The following is a 27,350-nucleotide window of genomic DNA, read 5'->3' on the forward strand; positions in this document are numbered from 1 at the left end:
ATGCAGATGGTAGGCAGTGAAGATTTTAGCAGCATGACATCATATGGTTTCATGCTGGAGAGGTATTACATCTGTTTTTCATCTTGCTGCAGTGATTTAAGAATGCCATTGTCCATAACCTGTGACATAGCTGATCATTTTTTATTTCAGGTGCATCAGGGAACACTTCTAAATAAGTCTGAGGTGAAAGATATGGTGAAAAGTTGTTTTTAATCCTTGGACAGTCTTTAAAGTAAGCTTTAAAACACATTTCATGGCACCGACAACATAAAACAAAAAGACAAGAACGACACCACCAGATATTGCTGGTATACAACACTGTTATGTACAATACATCAATATAGTACCATAGTTCAAATCACAAGACGAGGGAACAATGCAGCACAGGTGTTGATCATAGAGTTCAGAAGTGACACAGGAAATACCAAATGAATGTCTATCACAGGATAAAACTTGTAGCTTAAAATGTTGTGCATTGCATTGCATGGCACAGGAGTAAAAAGTGCATAACAGTACAGGAAATGAGAGTCCGGGAATAGAAAAAAAAAACAGGACTTCACAGGACTGCCATTACTTCCTTTTAATAAAAAATATTTGGCAAACTGAATAGCCTTTTGGTGTACTGATGAAATAGCATTCAGTTTTAAATTATTAAGATTAGATAAGAAATACATATTCATCATCAAAAATGAATTTGAGAGTGGTTCCTTTTTGTATATAATAACACTGATATTTTATGACAGTATACAACTAAACCGATTTTACAGACTGATGCCGCAGCAGTGCCAATATATATATATATATAGCCAAGTTCAAATCAAATATAGTCATTAAACTAGAAGCCAATGTTGATGAAAACATACATAAAATGTTTTAGACAAAAAAACAAGGTCTACACACGACCATAGTTCAATCAATCTTTTCTTTTAGGCCAACACGGACCAAATTTCTGTGATTGAAGACCATGGGATATGGCTGAAAGACCTGGAATAGCTAAGCGAAGATTGTTTGTATTTTTTGCTTATACACCAAATAGTTGGTGTTATTCAAGTTTCAAAATGCGTTGCAGTGATTTAACAAGTGTTTTTACTGCTGTAACATCAAAAACAAGTTACAATAATGCATGCAGACGAATCAAAGGCACTCTCAGCAATGATTGAGGTTAGATGCACTGTTCTTTTTTCCTTTTGCACACTGTGAGGACATCAGACCGGGCTGAAAAAGTGGTTTTGTTACTTTGTTACTGGTTGACAAGGCGTTAACAGATGTGGCTAAGTCTTGCAATAAACTGGGTAGTCATGTGTGTACTGTATGATCTGATGTCTTCGTCCACCTGGTCTACTGTCGGGAATCAAGTTCCATCTCCTGCCCCGTCAGGTTCACTCTCCCGTAGTTGAGCGGCTCGTCGTCGACTGGCTTCAGACGCTTGGACACCAGCTTGAGGTTGGTCTCGTGGAGGATGACCTGGGTCAGGTACTTCTCTCGTTTGATCTGTTCTTTGACAGCGTATGGGACGTCTGGGATCGCGTAGGACAGGATGAACTTGGTGAGGTAAACAATGTGCTGTGAGGAGTGGAAGAAGACGCCGCCATTAGGGAGTTTTGATGATGAAAGATTTTTTTTTAGTGTCAGAAAGATCTCATGTTACGTTCCACTCACCTCTACGACGATTATAAAAGCCATCTTGGCAGCGATCACGTGCCAGTAGTAGATAGTGTACTCATACTGCCTCCGGTGCCCAGGACCGTATCGGAAATCTCGATACCTAGAAAGAAGAAACTTAACACTCAAACATGACTTGACTCAAACAAAGCTTACTCTGACACAAGTAATGTATTGAGTATACTATCATATTTATGTTTTACACAATGAACTCTGATCATTTTCATAAATACATTTGAGAGACAAAGTTTGGAAGCTGGAAAGAAAGCATCAAACGCTACATATCACCGATGGCGTTCCATTTAATTTCTCACACACAGACGGCCCGTCTTGGTACCTGCAGGTGGTGATGTTGTAAGGGGTCATCAAGGGCTTGCTATAATTGGAGAAGTCGTCGATGTTGAATACGGACAGCGAGCTGTTGATGTAGCCCTGCATGGTGTGGTTGGAGTGATTTCCGTACGGGTACACGGAGAAAGACCAGTAGTAGACCAACCGTGGAATCATATCCGATGTAAAAGCGATGATCATCGCCTGTTTGAGACACCGGGTAAATATAATGGAATCATGAAATTGATCATCAGCGCCATTGTCGCAATTCTCGCCGATGCGACTTGTGAAGAAACTCAGCGTCTCACATTGGTCGCAACAGCCAATATGGCGATGCCTTGTAGAATGGGCTGCCAGGCCCCTATGTCCTGCGCCTTCTCCGGCACGATGCGGCGGAACTGAGTGGTGATTTTCCAGGCGTCCACTCGAATCTCAAACACGTTGTTGACCAGAGCCAGGACCGGCGCCAGAGGGAAGGAGGCAACGAACAGGGTCACGAAGCCAAACTGGATGACTGAAGGAGACATTTGGCGCGCCTGTTAATGTAATATAGAGATACATACATCTCGGTGTTGTCGAACCCGACGTTATGATTAAGTCTGGATTGGAGAACAGCCAGTGCAGCTGTAAATGTGGCCGCGACGGGGACTTACCCATCTCCAGATATTCGTAGAACAGTCCTAGTTTTGGGAGTGGCTGCAGTCGGTAGTCCTGCTCCCAGCGAGGGATCGCCGCCTCTGAAGCACCGCGCGTGCAGTGGCGTAAAATCAAATTCTTCACCCACCTGTGGAGGCGTGAAGGAGGATATGGAGTAGCAGAAGCTCAGTTTGACTTTGGGAAGTAGGAGGACGATTAGCCATTAGCCCCGTTTGAAGCAATACGTTCACTTATGTTCACTATAGATATGCTGAATCTCTTACGGTAGCAAGATCTCTTGGATGTTGTTCCAGATGGCTTTACCGCCCATGATGATGGACAGCTGAGTCGTCAGCTCAATCAGACAACCCCCGGGATCGCACTGCACGACAGCGAGACGCGAGGGATGAGCGAGCAGGTCGGACGTGTGACAAACAGCTAGTTGGACCAAACCTTACCTCCTCGTTCCGGTATTTTCCCAAGAGGTAAACCGGATTTCCAGGATAGCCAACCGCCTTCCCTTTGACGAAAGCGATGTAGAAACACGAGGAGTAATAGTTGACAAACTGAAAGAGGAACATCTTCATGGTCAAGCTGTTCTCGTAGTCGGTCTTGGTCCGGGGCAGCTCTGTTGTTGTGTCAGAACGACAACAAAAGGATTTGAGTGGGATCAACCACGCAAAGCAAGCACACACGGGAAAAAAAGTACAATTGAAACTCACCAAAATCGGTGATCCAGATGGCGACGCGCTCATAGAGAAGGTTGAGGATCATGATTACAACAAAGCTGATGAGGGAGGCCGTGACAGAAGTGGCCATCTGAGGCGTCACATACTCCTTTAAGGGCTCCAGTTCCTTCAGGTCCTGAACTCTGAGTTTAGCCGAGAAGGCGAAAAAGACAGCCAGGCGGTAAATAATGATGGCCACAATGGACGCCAGGATCAACAGAATCTAAAGGACAGAAAAAAGGATGAAGAAAAAAATGAGAAGTGATTTTTTTGATGAGTCCGTGGTTTTTTAATTATGTCCAAGTTATTCTATTTTATAGGAGTTTACTGGGAATAACTATGAATTTGTTAACTATTGTAAGTACAGCAGTGACTATGTGTAATATTCAAATTAATAAATTAAATACAAGCTAAGAATTCAGTGCTCTCCATGTAGATGGAATTTAAATTTCCAATGAAAAAATGAATTCAATACTTTGATTTACATTACCCAGAATAAGACTGTGCCAATTCCTATTGACACCCGAACGCATCGTTCACAGGCTGTGTGGGGCACGAGTTCTTTAACCTAAATCACAAAGAAACGCTGTGAAATCCTGGGCTTTAAAAACAACATTATGTCCACATACGTATTTTACACTTTTAAATACCACTCCACTCTTTTTAATCCAGCTGGATTTTTTTCACTGGGATTGTGTAGTTCTACGTCATTGGCTGCAAATAGAATATAATCAAATGAGCATGTGGCTTTTACCCCTGTGATGGGGTTCCTCCTCTCGTGGACACACTTTGCTTCATATTCTGGGCGCGGTGGCTCTTCCTGCTCCAAAAACTCCACTGTGTCCCACGTGTACTCCAGCTCCGCCTGGTAACGCTTCCAAAACTCCAGGAACAAAGTGACTAGTCAGGAAATGAACCGGAGCGGGGAAAAACAAACACAAGGCACATAATGAGAAAAAAGGAAGCATCAGAACATACTCAGTATTGTCAGTGTCTTCCAGTGTCTGTTTAGCATTCAATAATGCTCAAAGGCGAGGACATAATACAGTTAAAATATTCAGTTATTATACCCATTGGCAAACTTGAACAACTTACCCCAGATTGACATAAAAACTGCAAACACCAATGTTCCATAGTTATCAAATATGCAAAGTTTCTAAAAGAAAAAGGGAAAAAAAGGGAACACAAACTGTTGTGATTAGATGCAAATCAGTTCCAGACATAACTGTTTTTTTGTACAGTTCTTTTTTTTTGCATATTTGGCAACATGAGTAGGGGAACTAAAACTCACTTTCGAAGCTTCGCAAGTGCTGTTCAGCTTCCAGTAGTTGCATTCTCTGTCACACTGCGGGCACATCACAATATTCCCTCCGATGTCAGGATCGCACACCTCTTTGCTGCGGTTATTAAAACAAAGGACAGAGACGATCAGACTAGGAAATATCCAAAATATCATACGTCATCTAATGATTAAGTTTCATTATTATTCATTATAATAGCAAATGTACCTCCAGGTGCTGGTTTCTTGAGTCCTGTATCCATAAATGAAACAACTGAGTCCCACAACAGCAGCCAGAGCCAGCATCATTGTGTAGAAACCCAACCAGGCAAAGTAAATGCCAATCTTCTCTCCATAGTACTTCCTGTGAAAAAAAAGAAACCAGTTTGAATCTTCTGAGGATCTGCTGTTCAAGAGAAATTCTGCAAGGACAAAGACGTCAGAGAGATTTAATTTGCTCCTGCTTTTTTGTGTGGTTCCAAAGCGTTTTATGGACAATACATGGCACCAAAGGCGTTTCAGCTGTAGCTGTCACAGGGGCGTCGCTCTAGATTCATTTGTGGTGAAAGCGTGAGGGTTGTGTTCACCGAATGAGGTTAAGTGGTTGCATCTTGTAGAAGCTTTTTGGATGAGCCCATTCTTCATAGAGCAGCAACCTCTCTTCGGGGCAGCTCTCCTCTTTGGACTTGACGTTGAACCTGCACTGAAATGATAAGAACAACACAAACAAACAGGGACTTTTCAGTGAATTCTTGGTTCATTAGCTGACACTGTGCTAGAAAACATGTAACATGTAACTCACGTCGTGGAGGGGATAGGCAGCTTGGTACACTCCTCCATCCAGCAGCTTGGTGATGCCAAACTTCTTAATGTTCCCTCGTATTTCATAGGGGGCACGACTAAGGATGTAAAATGCCTGGAAGAAGAAGCGGTTTGTGTAACCGTCGCATGAGGGTTTTAGCATGAATTGGACTCATCTTTTGGGAACACAATAGTTACAACAAGCAAGACAACAACTTGCCATTCTGCTCCTCATGGACGCGTTGAAGAAGACGTCTTTGTCCTTCACGTAGAAGTAATCCAGGCGGTCCTTCTCGAAGGGGGCGGTGAAGAACTCCGACTGCTTGGCGATCCGGTCTTTGTTGGGGTAGAAGTGCTTGGTGATGCAGGAGAAAAAGCGCCACGGGGAGGGGCGCGAGGACAGGTCGTTGGGCTGGATGGGCAGCTTGATGTGCAGGACTTCGGCGTAGGTGCACTGCACCTCCCACGGCATGTGGACTTTCACGAATAGCAGTTTGTCATCTATCACCTGCCAAAGGGCAAATAGAGGAATGCGTTGAACACCAGGCACGGTCAGAGAAACCTTCTGAAAAGGGTGATCCACCTACGGATTTGGTCGCTTCCAGCTCCATTCCCATCTTCATCAGGCTGGCCTCGAAGTACTCTCGCCGCCTCTACGGGGAACGACACAAGCTTTCAAAGGGCTCCCTGATTTAAAGCACCCACCTGCTCTCCGGCCCATTATGATTCTGTTTATTTAGCGGGTGAGACCATATGCATGCATGTGCCAAGCTGGCAGTGTAAATACTGTGAGTATTTGTCGAAGGACTTCAAAAAGAGATGATCTGTATACACAAGTATTAATTATAGTATTGTGTTTATTTACAGTGTGGTTGTACTGCCATCCCTTCGGTGAATGTCACGTGATCCAATGTGCCGTTATTGTCGTTTAAAGACGACCTTTTAGGTATGTTCACGTGAAGCTCGTTTAGTTTGGATCACACTTCCATGACGTTCCACTTAGTTTGGATCACACTTCCATGACGTTCCACTGCACGCGGTGGCAAAAACACGACAGAGTCGCAGGCAAGTCCAAGCGCGTTCTTGAATGGTGGCACGTCAAACCTTACACGGAACGGAATGCGCAACGCAGCTTTTACAAGGACCAAATGCACACAATAAAGTACAACGCAAGTCATGCCGAAAGGTGCAATCAAATGTTGCAACTAATTTGTCATTTGGTGAGTTGGGATCAAACTTAATTCAACACTTTTACACGTTTTCATGCGGTGCCCACACTGCTGAACGTTTCATGACACGCAGGAAATACGTTCACTACATCTAGACAAACGAGGGGAAATATTTCTGAAACAATGTATAATGATAACAATTTAGACAACACTTGGAACTGGGCCACACCCTCGCAGCAGATAAAGCGTGCGCCAAAAGAAATGTTTAGCAACTTGTGTTCCTGGTAAAAAAAAAAAAAACAAAGTAAAGGGAGCGCCCCGTGGGGACTGTTCCCATCACTTTTGGGCTTCAGTTTGCTTTGGGATGATTTCGAATGAGGGATTGCCTCGTCTGTGAATCTGTTTGCGAACGAGCTCGTAAGCTGTGACTTGCTGAGGCTCAACCAGGCAGCCTTTTTTTTTCTAAAAAGGAACTGGGCAAAACTTGCTTACACGTAACACATCCATTCACTCCAGAAAAATAACGTACGGGCAACTCTTTTCATTCGAATGATTTTTGCCTCCGCAGGCTCCATTACAAGAGAATACGGTTGCAAAACCTTCGGTCTGTGGGTCGACGCGCATTATATGACACATCCATCACAGTAAGTCCATTGTGAAAGACGGTGGTAGCAACAAAACCACACACCGGTGTATTTAAACTGACAACATCAGTGTCCTTCATTGATGATGTGTTAAAAGCAGGGAGCTCGTTGAACCAGCGCATTGTTGGCTATCCAAATGAATTCACTCATTTGTTTGAGATGGTTTAGAGCTCATGGACTGAAATCATGACATTCATCGAAGTTCAAGTTCAGTGGGTCCTCTGAGGATCTAGTCACTGAACAGCTGAGTCACAAGGAGTGTTGAATGGAGTTTGAGACCAATGTAAGACAAGCTGTTCCCTCTCCGGGATGATTAAAGTGTTATTTAAGGCACTATGCTTATTATTCACAAACACTTCATTCAAAGTGACTAACTGGCATCCTGCTGCGGATGAAAACTCCTTTTGCAAACAGGCACAAAGCAATAGATTCGATATGTCACATCACCTGTGGAGGACTCTAGATGTGAAAACTACCACTTAAATAGTATGTTATCCATTAAGAACAATGACGTACTGCTGAAACTTAAACTAAAAACTCTTAAAAAGGAAACCGACCGACCTTGCGCCGCTGAAACACGTGCCTCTTATCAAAGTCCTTCTTATCCTCATCTTCGTAGACGAGGATGAAGTCGATCCTCCTCACGCCGTCGTTGAAGAACAGGGAGTCGGGTTTGCCGTTAAACTCGGCCTGAGGGCAACAAAAAGACCCGCCGGGTAAGTCCACCTCCTGAAACTCGTACTCCTCTTCCTCCATGGTCCCGTACATGTTGCACACGGAGAAGAGAGAGGAGGTCCGTGTGCGGGAGATGTTGTTGGATACTGACATTTGACCACGCTATTTAACGTCTGATGTGTAAACAGACATTAGGATATCCGCCCTCTCTCTCTCTCTCTCTCTCTCACTCCCTGCACGTCTCTCTTTCTCTCTGTGAACAAACAGACTTGAATACAAAGCCCTTACAAGCATATTTAATTGCATGCATGGTTTCGTATGTTAACACGTTTGATCCCATGTGTGTTTTGGGTGGTCCAGTGACTTCAATGTCTGCCATCTGTTTTATATTCTTCAAAATAATCATATTATTACAAATACAGGTACAGGTCTGATGCTACTAAAAACTGACATCAACATCCCTGTGTTGACTCACCAGTAGTGCTTTGGTGATTGTTGCTCCTTCTTTAATACTGTGATACGTTGGTAAAAACTCCTCGGGGTAAACTGGGAAAATATGAAGAAAAAAAAACATAAATGTGAACACAGACGTAAAAATAAAACACATTTAGTTAAGCCTGAAATACTGATATCACGATATTATAGGCATTTAAAAAGGATATGAAACAACCAAAATATACTGTTACAACTTGATAAATCTTTTTTTAACCCCTAAATCTGTAGTGGTAACATCTAATCACAATGAAGAGAAATGGCATTTGGCTTCTGAATCCTCTACAGTTTAAAAATATAAAGAAATATTGATATCATGCAAATACGCATACACATATTAATGTTAAAAATCACAATCATCTTCAATCACACGTTTTATACAGTTAGGGTTTCAATCACGTCTGTACCTCGCTGCACTCGTATTCAGAGTGTAATTAATTTGCCAATAAAGTTATCAAATGCATAATTAACAAAGATCGATTTATACCATTATGTTTTTGTTTTTTTAATCAAAGGATTGCTTGAACTGAGGTCTGTTCGTCTGTAGTGTGGGTCTGAAAAAATACGTACAAAATATACTAAAATATATTTTAGATGTTGCCCGTGACTGTGAAAAGATTATTTAAGTGTTTGAAGTGGGAAAAAAAAAGAAAGTTGGCCGCTGAAACTTATTACCTTAACTACTCTGAGAAGCACATTTTTGGGAGGGGGGGGGAGGCGGGGGTGGATGTCCGTCTGCTTTCATCTTTATTTGCCTGTGAAGGTGCTGCTGACCTCACAGGTACTTCACATGCCAAACATACTCTGACCCCCCATGTAATGCAGATTAGAAATCTGCTCTCGGTATTCACACACTGACCACATGCCCCAACATTGCATGTATTTTGATATGCATCAGATTTATATGATACATGCCTTTTGCTTTCTTTTAGAATGACACTGCATCCAATAGGGAAAGCCCTCTAATCTTTCCATATAAAGTAGAGGGCGATGACTAGCCGATGACAGATGTTGTTTTCAAAACACTGGCCATAGTAACACCCGGGGCGCTTCATTGTGGAATAACTGTTCATCGCAAGATCCTTTTGTGAAGAAGGCCTCACACAGACTTACTGTCTGAACTCTAATAAAGCTTTTATTGCTAGAAAGTCCTCCGCTATTGCCAAACTAGAAACAAACTGCTTACTCTTAATAATTTAATAATTCTTTACTTTTTAAAAAAAAGTTTTGGTTGTTTGGGAGGAGGTCACACAGTTTTTTTTTTTCTGCAGTCACTGCTGTGGTGTGTGAGATACATTAAAGGTGCTGAGTCCTCACATGCAACGGAAACGGCGTTACAATGCCCACAAACTGTCTACTTTTTTGTCACAACCCACCCACCTTGTGCTCACTTCCTCTCCAGAGAGAGTGTGATTCTTTTTCAGCATGAAACTGCATGAAATGCATTTTGTTTGACCAAAAGGCTAATACTTGACTATAACAGAAAAGAAATGAATTCTGCATCAAGAACTGGATCTTTTGTGACATCTGGTACAAGTCGATTTGTCCTTCACAGGAACAGAATCTGCTCTTCTGATCTTTTGGTCTCAGATGTTGATGCCTATAATTGCGTGTTTAGCATGTAAAATAAGATAACTGAGTTATAGCCTTCTTGCTAATATCGCTCATATGCGTTACGGTAATCATTACTTTACATGTCATTTAGTTGACGCTTTTATCCAAAGCGACTTACAATAAGTGCATTTCAACCGTAGAGATACAAACTCATCAATGCATTGTCTTTTGTGAGTACATGTTAACAAAATAAGACTTCCTGCATCATCACGCCATTCCCTTCGCACATGATTAATCTGAAACAAAGTAAAAACTGATCTCTGATCGTGTTTCTTATGTTGTAATTGCAGCATCACAGGCTGCGAAAAAGTTAAATAATTCCTAACAAGTGAATATAGGCCTGATTGAATGTAGTGAACTTTGGCATGTCCTTTGTGCTCCGGAGTGAAAACTATTAGACATTTATTTTGTCGGGGAAGACAACTATTTGAGTTAACCCAAAGGACCAACTGTCTCTCAACGAGCTGGGGGGCGAAGCGGGCCGTACCAGACATTATTGCACAAGCAGGACTCAAAGGAAGTCACAGGCTATGTGATGCCTGTAAAGACATTCCATTTACTATTCAAAAGTTGAGTTGCTGTTTCAGTTTATGGCATCAGGAGTGAAAGACTCATAAAGCACGAAACAGCGTGAAGGGATGGGAACTGTTCTTATTTGAGGCCTTCCAAAGGGGCACATGAGACAAAGAAAACAGGGAATCCAGATGTTTTATTTAGGGGGGCGGTTTTATCCAATAGGGGAATCCCAAACCGTATACTTAAAGCAGATGGAAATCCTGCGAGAAGAGAAAGTGCTGCATTTAAAACCTGAAATCATTAGCACCAAAATGTACCAAAGGTAAAAAGGCACATATTAAGGTCAAAACTATGAAAATGGTACACAGAATTAGTTACTGTAACTAAAGATCACATAGTGGGTGGGTTTAAAAATAGAGTATTTTCCATCTAAAATGTAGGGAAAATAAAGATCAAATGTTTCAAAATCGCACCTAGTAGCAGACGAGATAACACATCCAGAGGGGGCCTAACAAATGTGTTTCAACTATCACATGTAGGCTGTGAATATGTCCGCAAAGTGCGCATAGACACTCGCAAAGTGCGCATAAACACTCGCAACGTGCGCATCCAAGACAACGAGACTCTTACCGACTTCCTCGTCTATCATGCCCGAGAACGCGTCCCCCTCCAGTTCATCCATCTCATTCACGGGGTCCATCTCGTAGATGGCGTTAGTGGTCATGGTCCTTAATGTCCGCTCGCATCACCGAAAGTAGAAAACAACTTTGATTTGACAACTACTACTAACTTACTACTACCGTGTGTTACGACAGCGTCAAGGCGCAGGCCCGTCCTCCACGCATTCTTATTGCATTTCTCAACAGGATAAAGTTTTTGCTCAAGCGGTGACTTGAGAGAAGTCTCACGGGTGGGGTTGGTGGTGGAGGAGGAGGAGGAGGGTGTTGCTGTTGTTCAGCCCCCATTTGACTTCATTCCTCTAGAGTTAAGTCTAAAGTCTTATCGTGTTGACTTATGGACACGCTTCGTTTAAGTGGAAAAAAGTTTTTCCGTTTTTTTTAGGTGTTTGGTATTCAGGTATCCAAGGCAACGGCGCGACCCGACGCGTTGCTCCGAATTCATTCCACATGATTCATTCACGTAATGCGTGAGTTCCCTCTGCAGTCAACCCGGGTTGCGGGTTTCAGTTCTGTTAATCAGATAACGTTAAATTATCACAAACGCACTGACGTCTGCCCGGAATAGTCGGATTATACCACTATTTCCAGGGAAGGCAAAACGGCGGTTGAACCCGTTCCTGCATCACAAACACAAAATGTTGGACTAGGAACCTTTCAACAGTGTGACCCCGTCATTCAGGGGAAGGAAAAGGGCGACGGAACACTAATGCACCTAACGTTACATCCGCCAATAACAAGTTGCTAGCTTGTCACGATTAAAAGCGTATTGTTAATGCTTACTAGTCATTCCAATTGTCTACATATTTACTAAATGGTCACGTGCAGGTGCATTAAATGGAAAACATTCCATTTAGGCACAAACGGCCCAGTGGGTGAATGTGTACGTCCGTGGTAATAAACGCGAATCAGGAAACAAATGATTCCGGCTTGTTGTAGCTAAGAGGCTAACGCGACGGTTAGCGACATGCTCCTTTAGCGAGCAGTCATGTTAGCCTGCTGACGATTTGGAGTTATCGGCAAATAACATATTGGGAGACTGATCGGGTCTCTGGGTCAAAACTCGACGCAGAGCGAGCACCCTCGACTTTTAGCCGGTTCAGATCATTCTCTGACCGGGAAAAACGCTCCGCAGACAAGGTTTTTACAAGGTGAGTTGACATCGGATGACCACCAGCTGCTAAGATTGGTTGAACATCGAAGTTGTCAACGGAGACCGCCCCAGCAACCGTTTATTGATCATTATTACCCCCCCCGTAGCGCTTATTTATATAGAGGTAAAAGAGACAGAATGTAACACGTTGCTTCAACATTTGTACAATTCTACTTTGCTTGAATTTGACAGTTGTCATTAGAGTTCACTTTACATGCAACAACAACCTAACCTTTTGATTTGTGTGTTTGTGAATGCATTCATTCGAGATATTGTGTATTTCCCTGCTGTCCCTACAGATCAGTTCACGCTGGAGTTCTCCAAAATGAAGATGTTCTCGGTGTCTCACAAGACGGTCTTTGTGGTGGACCACTGTCCCTACATGGCAGAGTCAAGTCGACAGCAGGTGGAGTGTGACGTGCTGACGAAGAGTCGGGCTCAGGGGGTTATTCCCTTGGCTCCTGTGTCCAAGTCCCTGTGGACCTGTGCCGTGGAGTGCTCCATGGAGTACTGCCGGATCCTCTACGATGTGTATCCGCTGCACAAACTGGTCAGCTTCTCATTTGTTTTTTATCTATTCAGCAAATGCTTTTGGCAGTTTCTCCCACGTCGGTTTAACTTTTCGAATGTTTGTATTGTTGAAGCTGATGACAACCTAACAAATGAGCTTCAATCGATGTGGTTACAAGTTGCAGTGCACCAATCAACATTTTCGGACTCCTTTTTGTTTTACAGATCAACTACATTGTGAGTGATTCCGAGTTCCACATCTTGAATAGCTGGAGGCACGAAGACCAGAGCACTCATGAGGTAATCCACTGCTTACAAAACTCTGTGACACAGTAACAATTCAAACCAATGTGTGATATGACTGTTCGTCTACAAAAGGTCCTGCTGTTGCCACAGCAACCATCCTTTTGTAGTTTTTCCATCAGAACCGCGACATGATTATCCCCGTTTGTCCTCTCCGGCAGCTCATGTCGGCTCTCGCGGCTGTCGGGCCACCGAACCCACGCGAGGACCCTGAGTGTTGCAGCATCCTGCACGGGCTGGTCGCCGCCGTAGAGTCGTTGTGCAAGATCACCGAGCTGCAGCACGAGAGGCGCACCTCTCTGATGGACACGGCGGAGAGAGTCGCCAATAGGGGTCGTATAATATGCTTAACCAATACTAAAAGGTAAACACTGATCACCAAGTGATCAACTTTTGTTTGCCTTTCAGACACTCTGTATTGTTGGTGTTTTCTTACTTTACATGTATTTTATGTGTACATTTATGGGCTTATCTTGTGGTTGTCATTTATCCCTTTTTGCTTAATATACACACACAAAAGAAGCTTTTGTTAAATTGTTTCAGACAATTAAAAGGCAGGGCTCTCTCTGTGTTCTATCATACAGTGATACCCATGTCCGGATGTTGGAAGACTGCATCCAAGAAACTATTTTAGAACAAAACAAGCTGGCAGCAGGCTCCGATAGGTCAGTGTCCAATGGTGTGATGAGTAGCAATTGAAAATACTCATAGCCCTGTTTTTTTCTGGTAGCACAGTCATTTGCTGTTTGTTTTTAGGCTGATGGCCATCCAGCAGTGTGACCTTGTCCTAGTTCACATCCACCCACAGGGTGAGGACACACTGGTGTCTGACCGGCCAAAGAAAGAGGTGGGTGCAAACAAAGCAGACTCACGGTCGCTTAGAAGCACTGCGCTGATTTCCAACACCGCACCATAATGTCACAGCTAGTTAGTTCTCACCAGCACATTTCCTCTCTGGTCATCTCAGATCTCGCCGCTGCTCACCAGCGAAGTTCACAGCGTCCGTGCCGGGCGGCACCTTTCCACCAAACTAAACATTCTGGTCCAGCAACATTTTGACTTGGCCTCCACCACCATAACAAACATCCCTATGAAGGTAAGAGGCTTCTTGCCCTTTTGGTGTGTCCAAAATTAAGTCTTGCATCAACTTTAAATGTTTAATTTCTTTTGCTAGTAGACCAATGTTGTCATGTCAAGAATGCAAAACACTCCTTTTCTTGATTTTTTTTATTTTATTTTTTTTATTATTATTTTTTTTCTCATACAGCTGTCACACATACTTCTTTTGCTTGCTTAATCTTTATGTATGAAACCCTTCCTCACCGATAATTCCTCATGAAACTTTACAGTCTCATCTTTTTGTTTATCTCATTTGCATGTTGATTTGACTGTGAATCTGCTGCTGGTTTCATGCTGTATTTTCTGTTTTGCTAGCCCACATTAAATGTTTGCGACCAGGTTAGTACTCTTATCACACACACATCAAAGTGAGGAAGGGTCAGAGTTTACACCACGTAGTGTGCAGTACATGTTTGGAGTTCTACTATTGCAAACAGGCTTACAGTGTCTTTAATTTGTTTTGATGTGACAGTTGGGCCTTAAGATTTGCTGATGAGGCTCCAGCAAAGGACAGGCAACTCTGGACACCAAGGGAATGCAGAAGTTTGAGTTCTGCTGGAAAAGTGAAAGACTACACTTAGTTAAATGATAAAACTATTTTGGCTGCCATTTGTTTTAATGTTCTAATCTAAATTCCTCTTGGAGGATGAAAATCTTTTGGTGGTTTCAACATTTCTGCTAACGTATGATAAAAACTGCAGCATATAAATTTATTTAAACCTTATTGACCAACGTTGCCTCTTCTGTGTTGTCAAATACTGTCAGTGTCTGTCGGGTGTTTACACCTTAATAGTTGCCTAAACTGTCCCTTGGTCTCTGTTTTCCCCATCAGTTCCCAACCATTCCCACTTTAGTGTCTTGTTGTGGTCCATTGTGCTGTCTGGATAACTTTTTTATTAACCTGACCTTCAGAAAAACCTGACCTCTAAAAAAAAATGCTGTTTTTCAGTTTAGAAAGTTTTCAAATGTAAAGCTTATGATTAATTGACAAAAACAACCAACTTGTGTTCCCATTTTCGGGCCTGGGCCTAAACATATATAGCGCTTTTTGGTAAGATCAGGAGTCCATGATTCATGTCAAACAAGTATTGGCTCAGTATTGTGTGAATTTATGCGGGCCTTTGCGTTAAAGTGGAGAAGAAGAAAACATACTTAAGTCACCCAGAGAGCTTTTTTGTTTCTTTACTTTGGTCATTATCATTTACCCTTTGGAACATGAAATCAGCAGTGTTACTTTGCACATTGTGAGAGCTGGCTACATGCTGACCCGTATGTGTTGTCTCTGCGGATCGACAGGAAGAGCAGCACGCCAACACGTCGGCCAATTATGACGTTGAGCTCCTGCATCACCGAGATGCTCACCTGGAGTTTTTCAAAAGTGGTGAGAACTCGAGTCGAAAACAAATGAATGTATTACGAATTAGCTTTTCGGGTGTGTTGTAAGGAGACATCTTTCAAATAGTGCTCTGAATAGCTTTCGTTGTCATTATATGCACTGGGGAAGGAAAGCAGTTTCTTGGATATCCTTCATGATTTATGCATGCATGTAATGTATGTTTGATACTCTTTGTATGTCATGTTTGTGTTCTGCAGGAGATTTGCACATGGCCGGCTCCAGCACTCGGGAAAATGGACTCAAAGAGACGATTACACTGAAATGGTGCACCCCACGAACGAACAGCATAGGTGGGGATCATCAAGATTATTTCTGTCCGTTCCTGGTTATTTTGAATTCCCCCCTACAGGGCATTTCAATAAGACAAAATCTTGAGTTAGTATTTTACTTTGAAATCTCTATCCATGAACGATTCATTGTTGGCACTCGAAAGAAAGAAAGAAAGAAAGAAAGGAACAAACAATTCAAGCCCTGAGAGCAATATTGGTGTATTGCACAGAACAGTTATCCATCACTGCAATGTCTGATTATTATTATCTTTTTGTGTTTTCTTCCCCTCTTAGAACTGCATTACTGTACAGGGGCGTACCGCATCTCCCCCACAGACGTAAACAGTCGTCCCTCATCATGTTTAACCAACTTCCTCCTCAACGGTAAGCCTGGTAAACCCTCTCTTCTTTGTCCCGTCTCTCAATCGACTGCCACTGTTTGGCCCGTCGGTCGCTTACCGCTTCCTTTTGGACTGAACACAGGTCGTTCGGTGCTACTCGAGCAGCCGAGGAAGTCGGGGTCAAAGGTCATCAGCCACATGCTCAGCAGCCACGGCGGCGAGATCTTCCTGCACGTGCTCAACAGCAACCGCTCCACCCTGGAGGACCCGCCCTCCATCAGCGAGGGCTGTGGAGGCCGAGTGACCGACTACCGCATCACTGTACGCTCAGCTCGCTCCATCCGAGTTGCAACGCACAACAAGAATCTTCCAATGGGTGAATGTTTTTTTCTTTGTTTTTTAGGATTTTGGTGAATTTATGAGGGAGAACCGGCTCACTCCTGTTTCAGAGTCTTCCCATGATCCCTCGGGGAAGCTACCAGTTGAGCGGGCCAAAGCTCAGCTGGAACGTCACACTCGATACTGGCCGATGATCATCTCCCAGACCACCATCTTCAACATGCAGGCAGTGAGTGAGCGACTTGTCTGCTGCAAATGAAAGATGATCTGATGCGGCTCAGTAACATGGGAAACTATCCTCCTTCACTCCTGTGTCTGTGTCTTCTTGTTTCCCTCCACTAGGTGGTTCCTTTGGCCAACCTGATAGTGAAAGAGACATTGTCTGAGGAGGACGTTCTGACCTGCCAGAAGACGGTTTACAACCTGGTGGACATGGAGAGGAAGAACGACCCTCTGCCCATTTCCACCGTGGGATCCAGAGGCAAAGGCCCCAAGAGGTATTTATTCAAAATTCAACATTGCAATTTGTGAAAGTTAAACAGAGGGTCACTGATGTGTCATGCGCATTGTTGTTGTTTTCGCTCGCAGAGATGAACAGTATCGTATCATGTGGAACGAGCTCGAGACATTAGTGAAAACTCACGCCGGGGCCACTGACCGACACCAGCGGGTACTGGACTGCATCGTCGCCTGTCGCAGCAAACCCCCCGAGGAGGAGGAGAGGAAGAAGAGAGGGAGGAAGAGGGAGGAGAGGGAAGACAAATCAGAGAAGAATGGCACCAAGGAGTCTGATGACAAAAGCTGGCAGGAGTCTGAGAGGTCAGGGCTGCTCGCGTGTGGAAAAAATGACCAGCATTTGTTAGCAAAAGGGAATCTGCAGCTTTTGCGTGGGACATTTGTCCGTACACGTCGTACCCTCTCTCACGCTTCACTCCGTCTTGTGTTTGTAACCGGAAGGCTTAAAGGTTCGCTCGACAAAGAAGAGCAGGAGTCGGAGGTGATCAAGGATTCCCCCGACTCTCCGGAGCCGGCCAACAAGAAGCCGCGCCTGTGCACGGAGGAGGTTCAGCCTCCGGAGAGAGCAAAAGGTACCAACCTCCAACGTGCTTTGTTTCTGTTGAGAAGAGAAATCACAGGCGAAACGGCCAGAGAGGCGACAGAAAAGCAGAAAGCAAACGACATACAATTCTGGCAAATGCCACTTGATGACATAACTCCGGGCCCTACTGGTTGTGTATGTTTACTTTTAATCGGCGGCTTTGTCTCGCTGTTGGTTCAGGTCCGGTCTCGCTCCTCACCATGTGGAGCAATCGCATCACCGTAGCCAATTCCAGGAAGCACCAGGAGTTTGTCGGGAGAGTGAGCTCCGTCAACAACAAGTTTGAGTTGTACCAGCAGCTCAAAGACGAAAACGGGTGCGTGGGAAAAATCAAGTCACCCGCCACTTTACGGGTGTAATATTCCTCCCGAGATGAACGTGTTAATCAGACATCACTTTTTCCCTCCTGACAGGATGGATGTTCATGAAAACGGTAAGGCCTCCAGATGATGTTTCCACGGCGCCGTCGCTCCACCCCTGCCAAGGATTGAGATTTGACAAGAACAAGGGTATCAAAATAACATAGACAGTGAACTCTTTAATGAGGAATTTCTACTGTTTTTCTTTTTTTACTCCGGATTTTGTAGATATGCTGTTCACATATTGTGTAAAACAATAAAAGTTGTCAATAGAGAATTTGTTGAATATGAAAGCAATGTGTTATGTGTTATTTGTGGGTCATAGAGTTATATTGCATTTGAATGAAATAGGATCACTAAATAATTCACTAAATTCACTAAAAAAAAAAAACTGACTTGAATGAGCTTAGTATCATTTTTACACGTAAAACTGCCCTGAATAGAAACTTAAGTAATCATTAACCTGGCGGGTGTTTTTTTTCTTCTTTTGTTCTGAAGTGACCCTGTAAGGAGATGGGGTCTGCAGCCGTGAGGGGTAAACACTGGGCAGTGAGGGTGATGGAAGCAGCGTTGCTAGAGCGGCGTCTGTGTGCATATGTTAAGGCAGAAAATGTTTACAGCAAGTAATTGTGCTCTTTGGAAATACTCGTGAACACTTTGTGGTGCGGGATGGTCAACGGACTTGGATCCAGCTTGGTCACACAAAGAGGCCACGAGTGCAATATGAGTAAAGTCCATTGACTATGCAGATATTCTAGTAACGTTGGTACATCCCATTGTCCCTTGACATGCATATTTCTTGTTTGAAACAACTATCTATGCCAAACAATTATGCAAAAACACAACAGACAGCTGAGGGGAACTGCAGACTCTGAAGGCTTTTTCCCTTTCACAATATATATATATATATAGCCATGCTTTATATTCTTATGAAAAGCTAAATATATTATTAGGCAGCTTTAAGAGATTTCCATCTTGAATTAAAACAAATGAGCTAAGCTCTGAGTATTACAGAGTTGGTTTTGATGTTTTACGGCGTTTGTTGAATACACCTCCACAATTCAGTGAATATTGAATATAGTCAATATATGCAAAAACATATTGAAAAAAACAACGTTCTTGTGCCTCCAGTAAAACTGACTAATCCTCCTCTCCGTGGCTGTCTGCACGTTTTTAAAAAGAAAAAAAGGTGGGTAACGAAATACTCATTCTGTTAAGATCCCTGGGGTCTAAGAGACATTTTTTCATTGTGATCGCTGTGTGTTGTGTTATGCCACGGGTTTTGGTTGGTTTATTTTCGACATGGGTTTGCTTGGTTCTGTCATTGTCTGTAGACTCCGCCCACTGCTGCATCCCCGCCTTGATGTCACTCACCTGTCCCACATAATTTCCCTGATATATACGTATATATATATATATATATATATATATATTACACACTAATCATAAACCATACGTTTTACTAATTCCCAGTGGGAAAATTTGACTTTTTATACTGTTCGAACGAACTACACACAGGCTTGAAATACACACCATGCTCATATTTAATCACAAGAATAATATCGCAGGTAAAAACTGGTATAATGGTATTGCATGTGAATGTAGTTTATTCAGGTGCATCCTCTTTAATGGCTCTCACTGGTTTGTGTCCAGGGAACAAACACGTTTAAAAGGCGTTTCACATTTCCCACGGCTCTGCATACAGGTTTAAAGTTTTAAACCAATCTGGGGAGAGCAATAGTGACAAGTGATGCATGTTGATAAAAATAAATCAGAACGCATTCCCACACCCCGTCGAACGGACCATCGCCGATGGTTTCACTGGTCCGGCCCCCGTCGATCGGACCATCTGCACGGTGCCCCGGCTCTAAAACAAAAGCTAATTCATACGGACTTCCATCTTGGCTTGCTGCATGAATTACCATAAGTATTGTAATTGTCAGTCGTCAAATCTGACATTTAAACTCAACATTTAGATTTAACATTTAGATTTACATTTAACATTTATATATAACATTTAGATTTATATTTAACATTTACATTTACCATTTATATATAACATTTACATTTATATTTAACATTTATATTTAACATTTATTATAACATTTAACATTCACATTTACATTTAACATTTATTATTTAACAACTTTGTGTTACTGCCAAACATTGTACTTGGAAAAGTTGTTGCATGTATCTACACGATATCGTCTGTAAATGTTTGAAAAAGTGACATGTGAATATTGTCCTGCTTTTTTTATTCATATGAAAATGCTAAATGTACAAAAAATGCGCAGGATTTTAGAACGTGCAACATTCTACAAACGGCGCCCCATACGCTAGCATCTACTAAATTTAGGTTTAGAGAATGCAGAACAAGGATCTTATTTTGTTCATATGTGGAAACTGCCTAAAATCCGCCTGATTCAGAGTATGAATGAATGAGGAAATGAAAGAGCGCTGTGTCATTGGCTGGCTGCTGTCAGGGGGAGGAGCCTGTGAAAGAAACTCGAGGTATATTGAAGAAAACCTGGTTCCGACCAGGTTAGGTTCACAGGCTCAGTTACCATAGCCACTCACCCTGAGGTTTAGTAACCTCCCTTTCTGAAACAGACAACCCAGAGTTTCCCTCATCTCAGGGTTTACAAACTCTGAGTTTTCACTAGCTTCTTGAAACGGACCCCTGGTTACAAACCCTGATTTGTGCGTGTGCATTGGACCTGATTAAAGCTCTGGGATTTGGACATTGATTTGCCGGCATACTTTTTTATCACATTTCTTTTCGATTTCGAAGTTTGAAGGCTACAGTGAGTGAGTACATTTGTGGCTCCTCTGTTCGTTTTCTTCAACCATACTGCTTTTAAACACCCAGAAAATTATTATAATTATATATATATATATATATATATTTACCCCAGGTTTATGTATTTGGAACTTTGTGCTAGTTTGTTGACTACATAAATAGGACTTCAATAAAAAAAAGACACCCACCCCCTTAAACATCCGGAAATTCCCGTTAAGCGACTATGGAGAAATATGCAGATCAGTCCAAAATGTCACTTATTGACTTTTCATATAAAAGAGATCATTTTTATAATATAATAATATTATATATATTATTATAATATATGATATATTTCCAGTGTAAGCAGCCTAAAGGCTTTGCTGTTGCTTCGCCTTTTGACTTGTGCATTCTTGCCAAAAATAGCAACCCAATGTAGGCCTGCAGGTCGGTCACATCCCAGTCTTTCCAGCTCTCCCCGTACACACCCCTTTCCTCGAAATTTGTCAGTCGAACCTTTTCGATTGATGGTGTTATGAAGGGCTCAAATGCTGATTTTATGTCATGGACCTGGCTGACAGCGACCTGTCAGAACCTGGAAGCATTCTGATGACATTAGAATAATTAAGTCTACCTGTTGTTCATGTGGGGAGACCATAATAACTACATTTTTGGAGGGGTAGAGTGTTTTCTGGTGGTTGAGAGACAACAGGAGGGTCAACAATGAGGGTCTTATTCTCATCAGAGGAGGATGCCTCATAATCAGGGTCCTCCTCAACATCATCTTTTGTCTCAGACACATTCTCCTCTACGTCACATGATCAAAGAGCTGTGACAAAACCTCATTGACAAAAAATCTTTCTTTAGAAGTCATTTTCAGTTGAGAGAGAGAGAGAGAGAGATCGGAATAATAAAGCATGCAAAGCACCAAGATAAATGCGGCTACTGGTCAGATGGTCAGTCTCACAGTAGCCCCCTTGTGCAGCAGTTTATTGTTTATTGTTAAAAGGTGGGACAAGTTAGTCTTCCTGGGGTCCAACAAAAAGAAAAATCACTTAACAATGATAAACTAAAAGCAATAAAACATTGTACCTTATAAACAGTTAGAAATATTTCAAAACACATTATTATAGTATTACATTAACTATTTCATTCATACAGTAAATATGTCCATTCCCTACTCAGACGTTTATATAGTGCATTCTCAGATAGTACTTGGAAGAGACTTTGCTATTCGTTTTACATTGGACAATTATTCCAATGATTGCTGGAACAACTAATAACTGGTCTCTTTAAAGCATTTGATTTTGGGTGTGGTAACACCATCCGGCCACCCTCAGCTGAGCGAGTCAAATAAGAATGAACTTGATCCAGAGATGCTCACAAGTCTCTGAGCTAGAGTCCAAGTTAAGTCTCAAGTCTCTTGTGGTTATAATAAGTGTTGCCACACGTACAGCGATCCATCCAGGCTGCTTAGAACACTGCATAGCTATATATAAGGAATTCAAAGCATGTAATATGTTATTATGCCTGCTTTATCTATAGGCTAATAGATAAAGCAGTCATAATAACACTAAAGCAGTCATAATAATACTGTATGCTAATACTATTAGGCTAATAGTATTAGCATACAGTATGAGGGCAGTATCTCTCCTCCACCACTGACATAAAATTCCTGAAGCTAGGCTTGTCAATCAAAGAAAGAGGTAGGTTGCATGAAATGACGAGGTCCTGTATTATGGATTCAGTAATGGCCTTCTGTCTGGGATGCCCCAGGCTGTATAGCTGTACACCTCTTGTCTGGCTTAAGAATGAATCAATGCTGCTCTGTCCCTCTGCACGGGCCCCTTTCTTTGCTTTGTTGAACTCATTAAACCTGCAGATGTCGAGGAATATTTGTTTTTTACTTGCAGAGCGTAAAAATTCGTTCCCGTAACGTTGGGTCGTAGCTAAAGCAAGAAGCAAGCTAACGGTAGATCACATGTGTCAAACTCATAATTCGTGAATGAATTATCTTTGGCCCGCATGATCAAATCTATTTACTATTAGAGCTGGCCCGCCGGTGTATCGCACGCATCACCATAATACTACAAATCCCACAATGCACTCTCCGTGTGTCGCCTCACAGTCTGTATTACATACCGCTTGTGTCAACTTTCGCTGTGTACCTTATCATCGTCCCTTTTACCGTAAAAAAAAACACACCAACAACTTTTTACTGGGTTTATTTTTTTGTGGTTTTTCCCATGAGATGAAAATACGAAGCGTAGCCGCTAAACCGGAAGTGCGTAGATTTTCACAGTAAGAATCGACGCAACCGTCTGTAATGACAGCGGTTACCAGGGTAACAAGAGGAGAAAAGTTCATTAACGGATATAAATAAATAATCCTGGTCTGACCGGAGCTGTTAGTAGCAGTAGTTGACTACACTCGCTCTAAACATTTATTTAGACTGATATAAACTGATATTTATTGTCCACGTATTGTTTTGCTTCAGTGAGCAGAGCAGAGACAGTTTAAGGAGATTAAACGGTCCGCCACTGGAGTGCGAACCGTCGGCCGAACCGCCAGCGACCCCCGTCAGCGCCGCCACCCCCGTCAGGGGTTCGCGCCGATCGTCAGTGTCGGCAGTATCTGGCCCTAACCTGAAATGAGTTTGACACCCCTGCGGTAGATGGTCAATGCTTGCTTAGCTAAACATGTTTACTCACCTATCAGGGTGGGTTTTCAGATGCCTGATCAAATTTGACGTGGTTGAGCCCCCCGTTGACCGCTAGAATATCTCCCGAATTCGGAGGTTTCAAGGTTGGCAAGTATGGTCTCAAGTCAAGCCTGAAGTCACTGTGTGTGCCACTTAAGTCGCACTCGAGTCCGAGTCTCAAACTCGAGTCCCCATCTCGGACTTGATCACACCCAACTATCTGGTTATATAAGTAAACAGGTTGAGAAGAAAAGACAGTGTTTCTCACAAATGTAGTTGAAAACTGTTCTCTACCGTTAACCATGAGAGTCAATGGTGCATACTGATCGTGTTTGTTCTTATGGGACAATGTGATACTAACCTGGCAGCTCTGTTTTGGGCAGTTTGTAATTTCTTTATTTGTCCTTTAGATGTAGATGACCATACAGGTGCACAATAATCTAGGTGACATAAGTTAGACATAAGAAGAGATTACAAGATAATTTATTTGTTTTTTCTTGTTGAGGTAATCATAGCAATCACTGTTAAAGTATTTATGAGAACCATTCTGGTTCTGTCCTCTCACCACAGACTCGAACGATGGCGGTTAACTGGCCAGGACTGCTGTCCATAGGCGTGTTTTACGTGATGATACTGGCCATGGGTGTCTGGGCATCCAGGAAGTCCAAATGTGAGGAGAAGAATAGCACCGGCAACCGCAGTGAAGTCACAATGGTTGGGGGGCGGAACTTAAACATCTGGGTCAGCATATGCACCATGACAGGTAAAAATAATAATGATAACATTGTAGATTTTCATTATCTCTGAATTGGGCCATATGTGGTTTGTAAGAGAAATCCATCAAGGTAAATTAATTTTAATAGTAGGGTACTCAAAGCAGATGTTGAATAATTAATTGTTTTTTTGTATTGCCTGAGTGTGTCCTGATGTTTTGCAGCCACTTGGGTGGGAGGAGGCTATATTTTGGGTAATGCTGAAGTGGTCTATGATCCAACAAAGGGGTTGGTGTGGGCCATTGGACCCCTTGCCTTTTTCATGAACTTTGTTATAGGTGAGTACGGTCAGTTACAACTGCTTACTGTTGTGGTGAAAAGTAAAATGATTATTTCTTATCAGTACGCTGATTTTAAATACGATGTTTACGTCTGTGCGACTTCAGGTGCACTCTTCTTTGTGAAACCTATTCGGTCAAAGAAGTATGTCACCCTGATGGACCCATTTCAGGAGAAATACGGCAACAAATTGGCGGCCGTTCTATTCATTCCCGCTCTCATCGGCGATATCTTGTGGGTAGCATGTGTCCTTGGTGCGCTGGGTATGTCAGAAATCACAACTTGATGATCAAAACTCCTTCAGGATCAGCAAGTACAATCTCAATTACATATATAGTATATATAGTGAAATAAACAATTGGTTTGTGGTTACAGGAGGGACGATAAGCGTGGTCATGGACATCTCCTCCATGCTCGCCGTGTGCATCTCGGCCGCTGTGGCGGTCTTTTACACGTTAATGGGAGGACTCTACGCTGTGGCCTACACTGACGTCATCCAGCTCGGCTTGATGCTAGTTGGATTGGTACAAACACTGGACTTTTAAGGAAATTCCAAGCATTTAACACCAATATGTCCTCCAGCTAGTGCGGGATTTGTGAATCAGTTGTATACTTTCCTCCCTACTTCAGTGGCTCTGCGTGCCTTTCATATTGGCAAACCCGTCCTCCGCCAACATCACTGTAGCCGCGGTGACCAAGCTGCACCAGGAGCCGTGGATCGGCAGCCTACAGCTGGAAGAAGCAGGCCGCTGGGTAGACGACCTACTGCTTTTGGTAATGTACACCTGTAACAGCCGCAAAACACTTACTTTAAAAAGGCTATTCCATTTAAAGCTCATGTGTTTACCTAATATGCAAGATGTTGCGTGATGTTTCCCCCGACATGAGCTTGCTTTGTGTTCCCTTCCAAGGCCATCGGAGGGATCTGCTACCAGGCTTTCTACCAGAGAGTCCTGTCCACAGCCACTGATGCGCAATCCAAACTCACCTGCTATGCTGGGGCAGTACTATGCCCAATTCTTGCCGTGCCATCCCTCATCATTGGGGCAGTAGCTGCATCGACAAGTATTTAGATTGAATCATCCTCTCGTTGTCTTGAAATGAAAATGTATATTTGGTGTTATTGTAACTGTCATAACGACTGTTATGTTTTTAAATCCATGAAAAAATAACCATTTAAGAATAGGTAGTAATTCTAACACATCAAAACACAATCAATTCCGTAATTTTGTTCAATGTCAGATTGGAACGAGACCAGCTACGGCTCCCCCAGCCCGTACGAACAAGGCAAAGCCGGGATGATCTTGCCAATCGCCCTTCAGCACCTTTGCCCATTTTACGTCTCACTGATCGGTATAGGAGCACTTGCTGCGGCTGTGATGTCCTCGGTTGACTCTGCCCTTCTCTCTGTCGCCTCCCAACTGGGTCGAAACGTCTTCAAGAATGTCATCTACAAAGGGGTAACATCTTACATTAGCATCATTGTTGCTTTGATTCTTTTGGATGATTAGTTCAAAATACTGATTTTTTTGAATAACAAACGAATTCCATGGGAGAAATCGGTGTAAAAAAAAAGAATTGCTTTGGCAGGAAGATGAGTTCATCGCCATGCAAGTGGCACTGTGAGGGTGTGTTAAAACCTGCAAGCACAGGCACAATATGGAAATAATTTTCCTGGCACGAGTTAACTGAAACGGTTTGAAACCTGAAACCAGCCAAGAATAAAAAATGCAGTTTTTTTGTTTTGTTTGGAAAGAACAGATGTGCCTAAATGTGGTAGCTAGACAACGAAATGTGCGACCCATGTTTTGGTTTCATAAAAGTAAACACCTTAATTTCCTCTATTTCAGGCTTCAGAGAAACTGATTCTTGTCGTGGTCAAAGGGTCAATCCTCCTGTGTGGAATAATGGGAGCGGGTCTGGCCATGACAACAAAGTCCGTTCACCTGCTCTGGATCGTCAGCGCGGACGTCGTTTATTCAATGATGGCTCCCCAGGTGATATGCACCTTCTTCTTATCTCGGAGGGTGAACCACTACGGCGCCTGTGCAGGCTTTGTGTTGTCTCTCCTGCTGCGGGCTCTGGTGGGAGAACCCACGATAGGCCTTCCTGACGTCCTGCCCCTGCCGTGGGACAGGATGGTGGACGGGCGCCGGTACCGCTTGCTCCCTTTCCGCACTGCAATCATGCTCGTCACCATGGCGACCATTTTGGTAGTGTCGCGCCTCGCCTTGTGGTTGTCTGAGAAGGGGCTGCTGACAGCAGTAGGTGACGCCGAAACCGACACGCCCGTGAAGTACACAGCACCGGTCCGAAGGCATGAGGAGAAGGAGACTGTGAGGAAATCCTCACTGACCCCGTCCTCATGAACACTTTCCTTGTGCATCTTTGAAATACTCATGTAAGGAATTTTCATAACATTTGATATTACCGTGTATAATGAGTAGCTAAAGAATGTGGTGAAAAACAAACTAAGAAGCAGCACATAACTCAATACACTTACCTTTACGTCTTTTCATTTGGGGGTCTTTGGTTGAAGCTCGAGCTTTTTTTTTACTATTTTCCTGGTGTTAAAACATTTTAATTAATTCAACATTCCATTGTTTTTGTAAATGATAAACATATACCTGGATAGTTCAGCGGCTTCTTCTGGTTCCAAAACCGCAAGATATGCATGTGCTGCGCAGGAAGAAAAATGCTAATGCAA

General features: G+C 42.9%; 3 protein-coding genes across 4 annotated transcripts; 2 read left to right on the top strand and 1 right to left on the bottom strand.

The window, feature by feature from the left end:
* Positions 1 to 122: 122 nt before the first annotated feature.
* ano6 (anoctamin 6) lies at positions 123 to 11,669 on the bottom strand. The gene is made up of 20 exons (XM_037461468.2): positions 11,177 to 11,669; positions 8,400 to 8,470; positions 7,811 to 7,939; positions 6,024 to 6,089; positions 5,657 to 5,944; positions 5,438 to 5,551; positions 5,223 to 5,338; positions 4,865 to 4,999; positions 4,648 to 4,753; positions 4,452 to 4,512; positions 4,111 to 4,256; positions 3,847 to 3,924; positions 3,351 to 3,579; positions 3,087 to 3,256; positions 2,913 to 3,010; positions 2,646 to 2,776; positions 2,301 to 2,506; positions 2,000 to 2,196; positions 1,660 to 1,765; positions 123 to 1,563 (listed from the first exon to the last, which is right to left on the bottom strand). The coding sequence occupies exons 1-20, from the start codon at positions 11,268 to 11,270 to the stop codon at positions 1,339 to 1,341; spliced, it is 2,766 nt and encodes a 921-aa protein (XP_037317365.2). The 5' UTR covers positions 11,271 to 11,669; the 3' UTR covers positions 123 to 1,338.
* Positions 11,670 to 11,908: 239 nt separating this feature from the next.
* ints13 (integrator complex subunit 13) lies at positions 11,909 to 18,391 on the top strand. Of its 2 annotated transcripts, XM_037461469.2 has the most exons (18): positions 11,909 to 12,374; positions 12,676 to 12,926; positions 13,112 to 13,186; positions 13,351 to 13,553; positions 13,774 to 13,854; positions 13,946 to 14,036; positions 14,157 to 14,285; positions 14,624 to 14,647; positions 15,605 to 15,689; positions 15,902 to 15,994; positions 16,268 to 16,357; positions 16,457 to 16,635; positions 16,718 to 16,882; positions 16,996 to 17,150; positions 17,242 to 17,472; positions 17,611 to 17,741; positions 17,933 to 18,068; positions 18,166 to 18,391. In XM_037461469.2, the coding sequence occupies exons 2-18, from the start codon at positions 12,702 to 12,704 to the stop codon at positions 18,200 to 18,202; spliced, it is 2,130 nt and encodes a 709-aa protein (XP_037317366.1). In that variant the 5' UTR covers positions 11,909 to 12,374; positions 12,676 to 12,701; the 3' UTR covers positions 18,203 to 18,391. The 2 variants fall into 2 exon arrangements, with proteins under 2 accessions (XP_037317366.1, XP_037317367.1); XM_037461470.2 differs by lacking the exon at positions 14,624 to 14,647 and having other exon boundaries at positions 11,910 to 12,374; positions 18,166 to 18,390.
* Positions 18,392 to 24,113: 5,722 nt separating this feature from the next.
* Positions 24,114 to 27,274, top strand: LOC119211016 (high affinity choline transporter 1-like). Its single transcript, XM_037461592.2, has 8 exons — positions 24,114 to 24,354; positions 24,529 to 24,642; positions 24,751 to 24,906; positions 25,019 to 25,167; positions 25,274 to 25,417; positions 25,555 to 25,708; positions 25,886 to 26,103; positions 26,494 to 27,274. Exons 1-8 carry the CDS (start codon positions 24,171 to 24,173, stop codon positions 27,010 to 27,012), a joined length of 1,638 nt encoding a protein of 545 aa, XP_037317489.2. The 5' UTR covers positions 24,114 to 24,170; the 3' UTR covers positions 27,013 to 27,274.
* The last annotated feature ends 76 nt before the right edge of the window (positions 27,275 to 27,350 follow it).

The sequence above is a fragment of the Pungitius pungitius genome, chromosome 2 (genome assembly GCF_949316345.1).
Source record: "Pungitius pungitius chromosome 2, fPunPun2.1, whole genome shotgun sequence".
NCBI classification, from domain to species: Eukaryota; Metazoa; Chordata; class Actinopteri; order Perciformes; family Gasterosteidae; genus Pungitius; species Pungitius pungitius.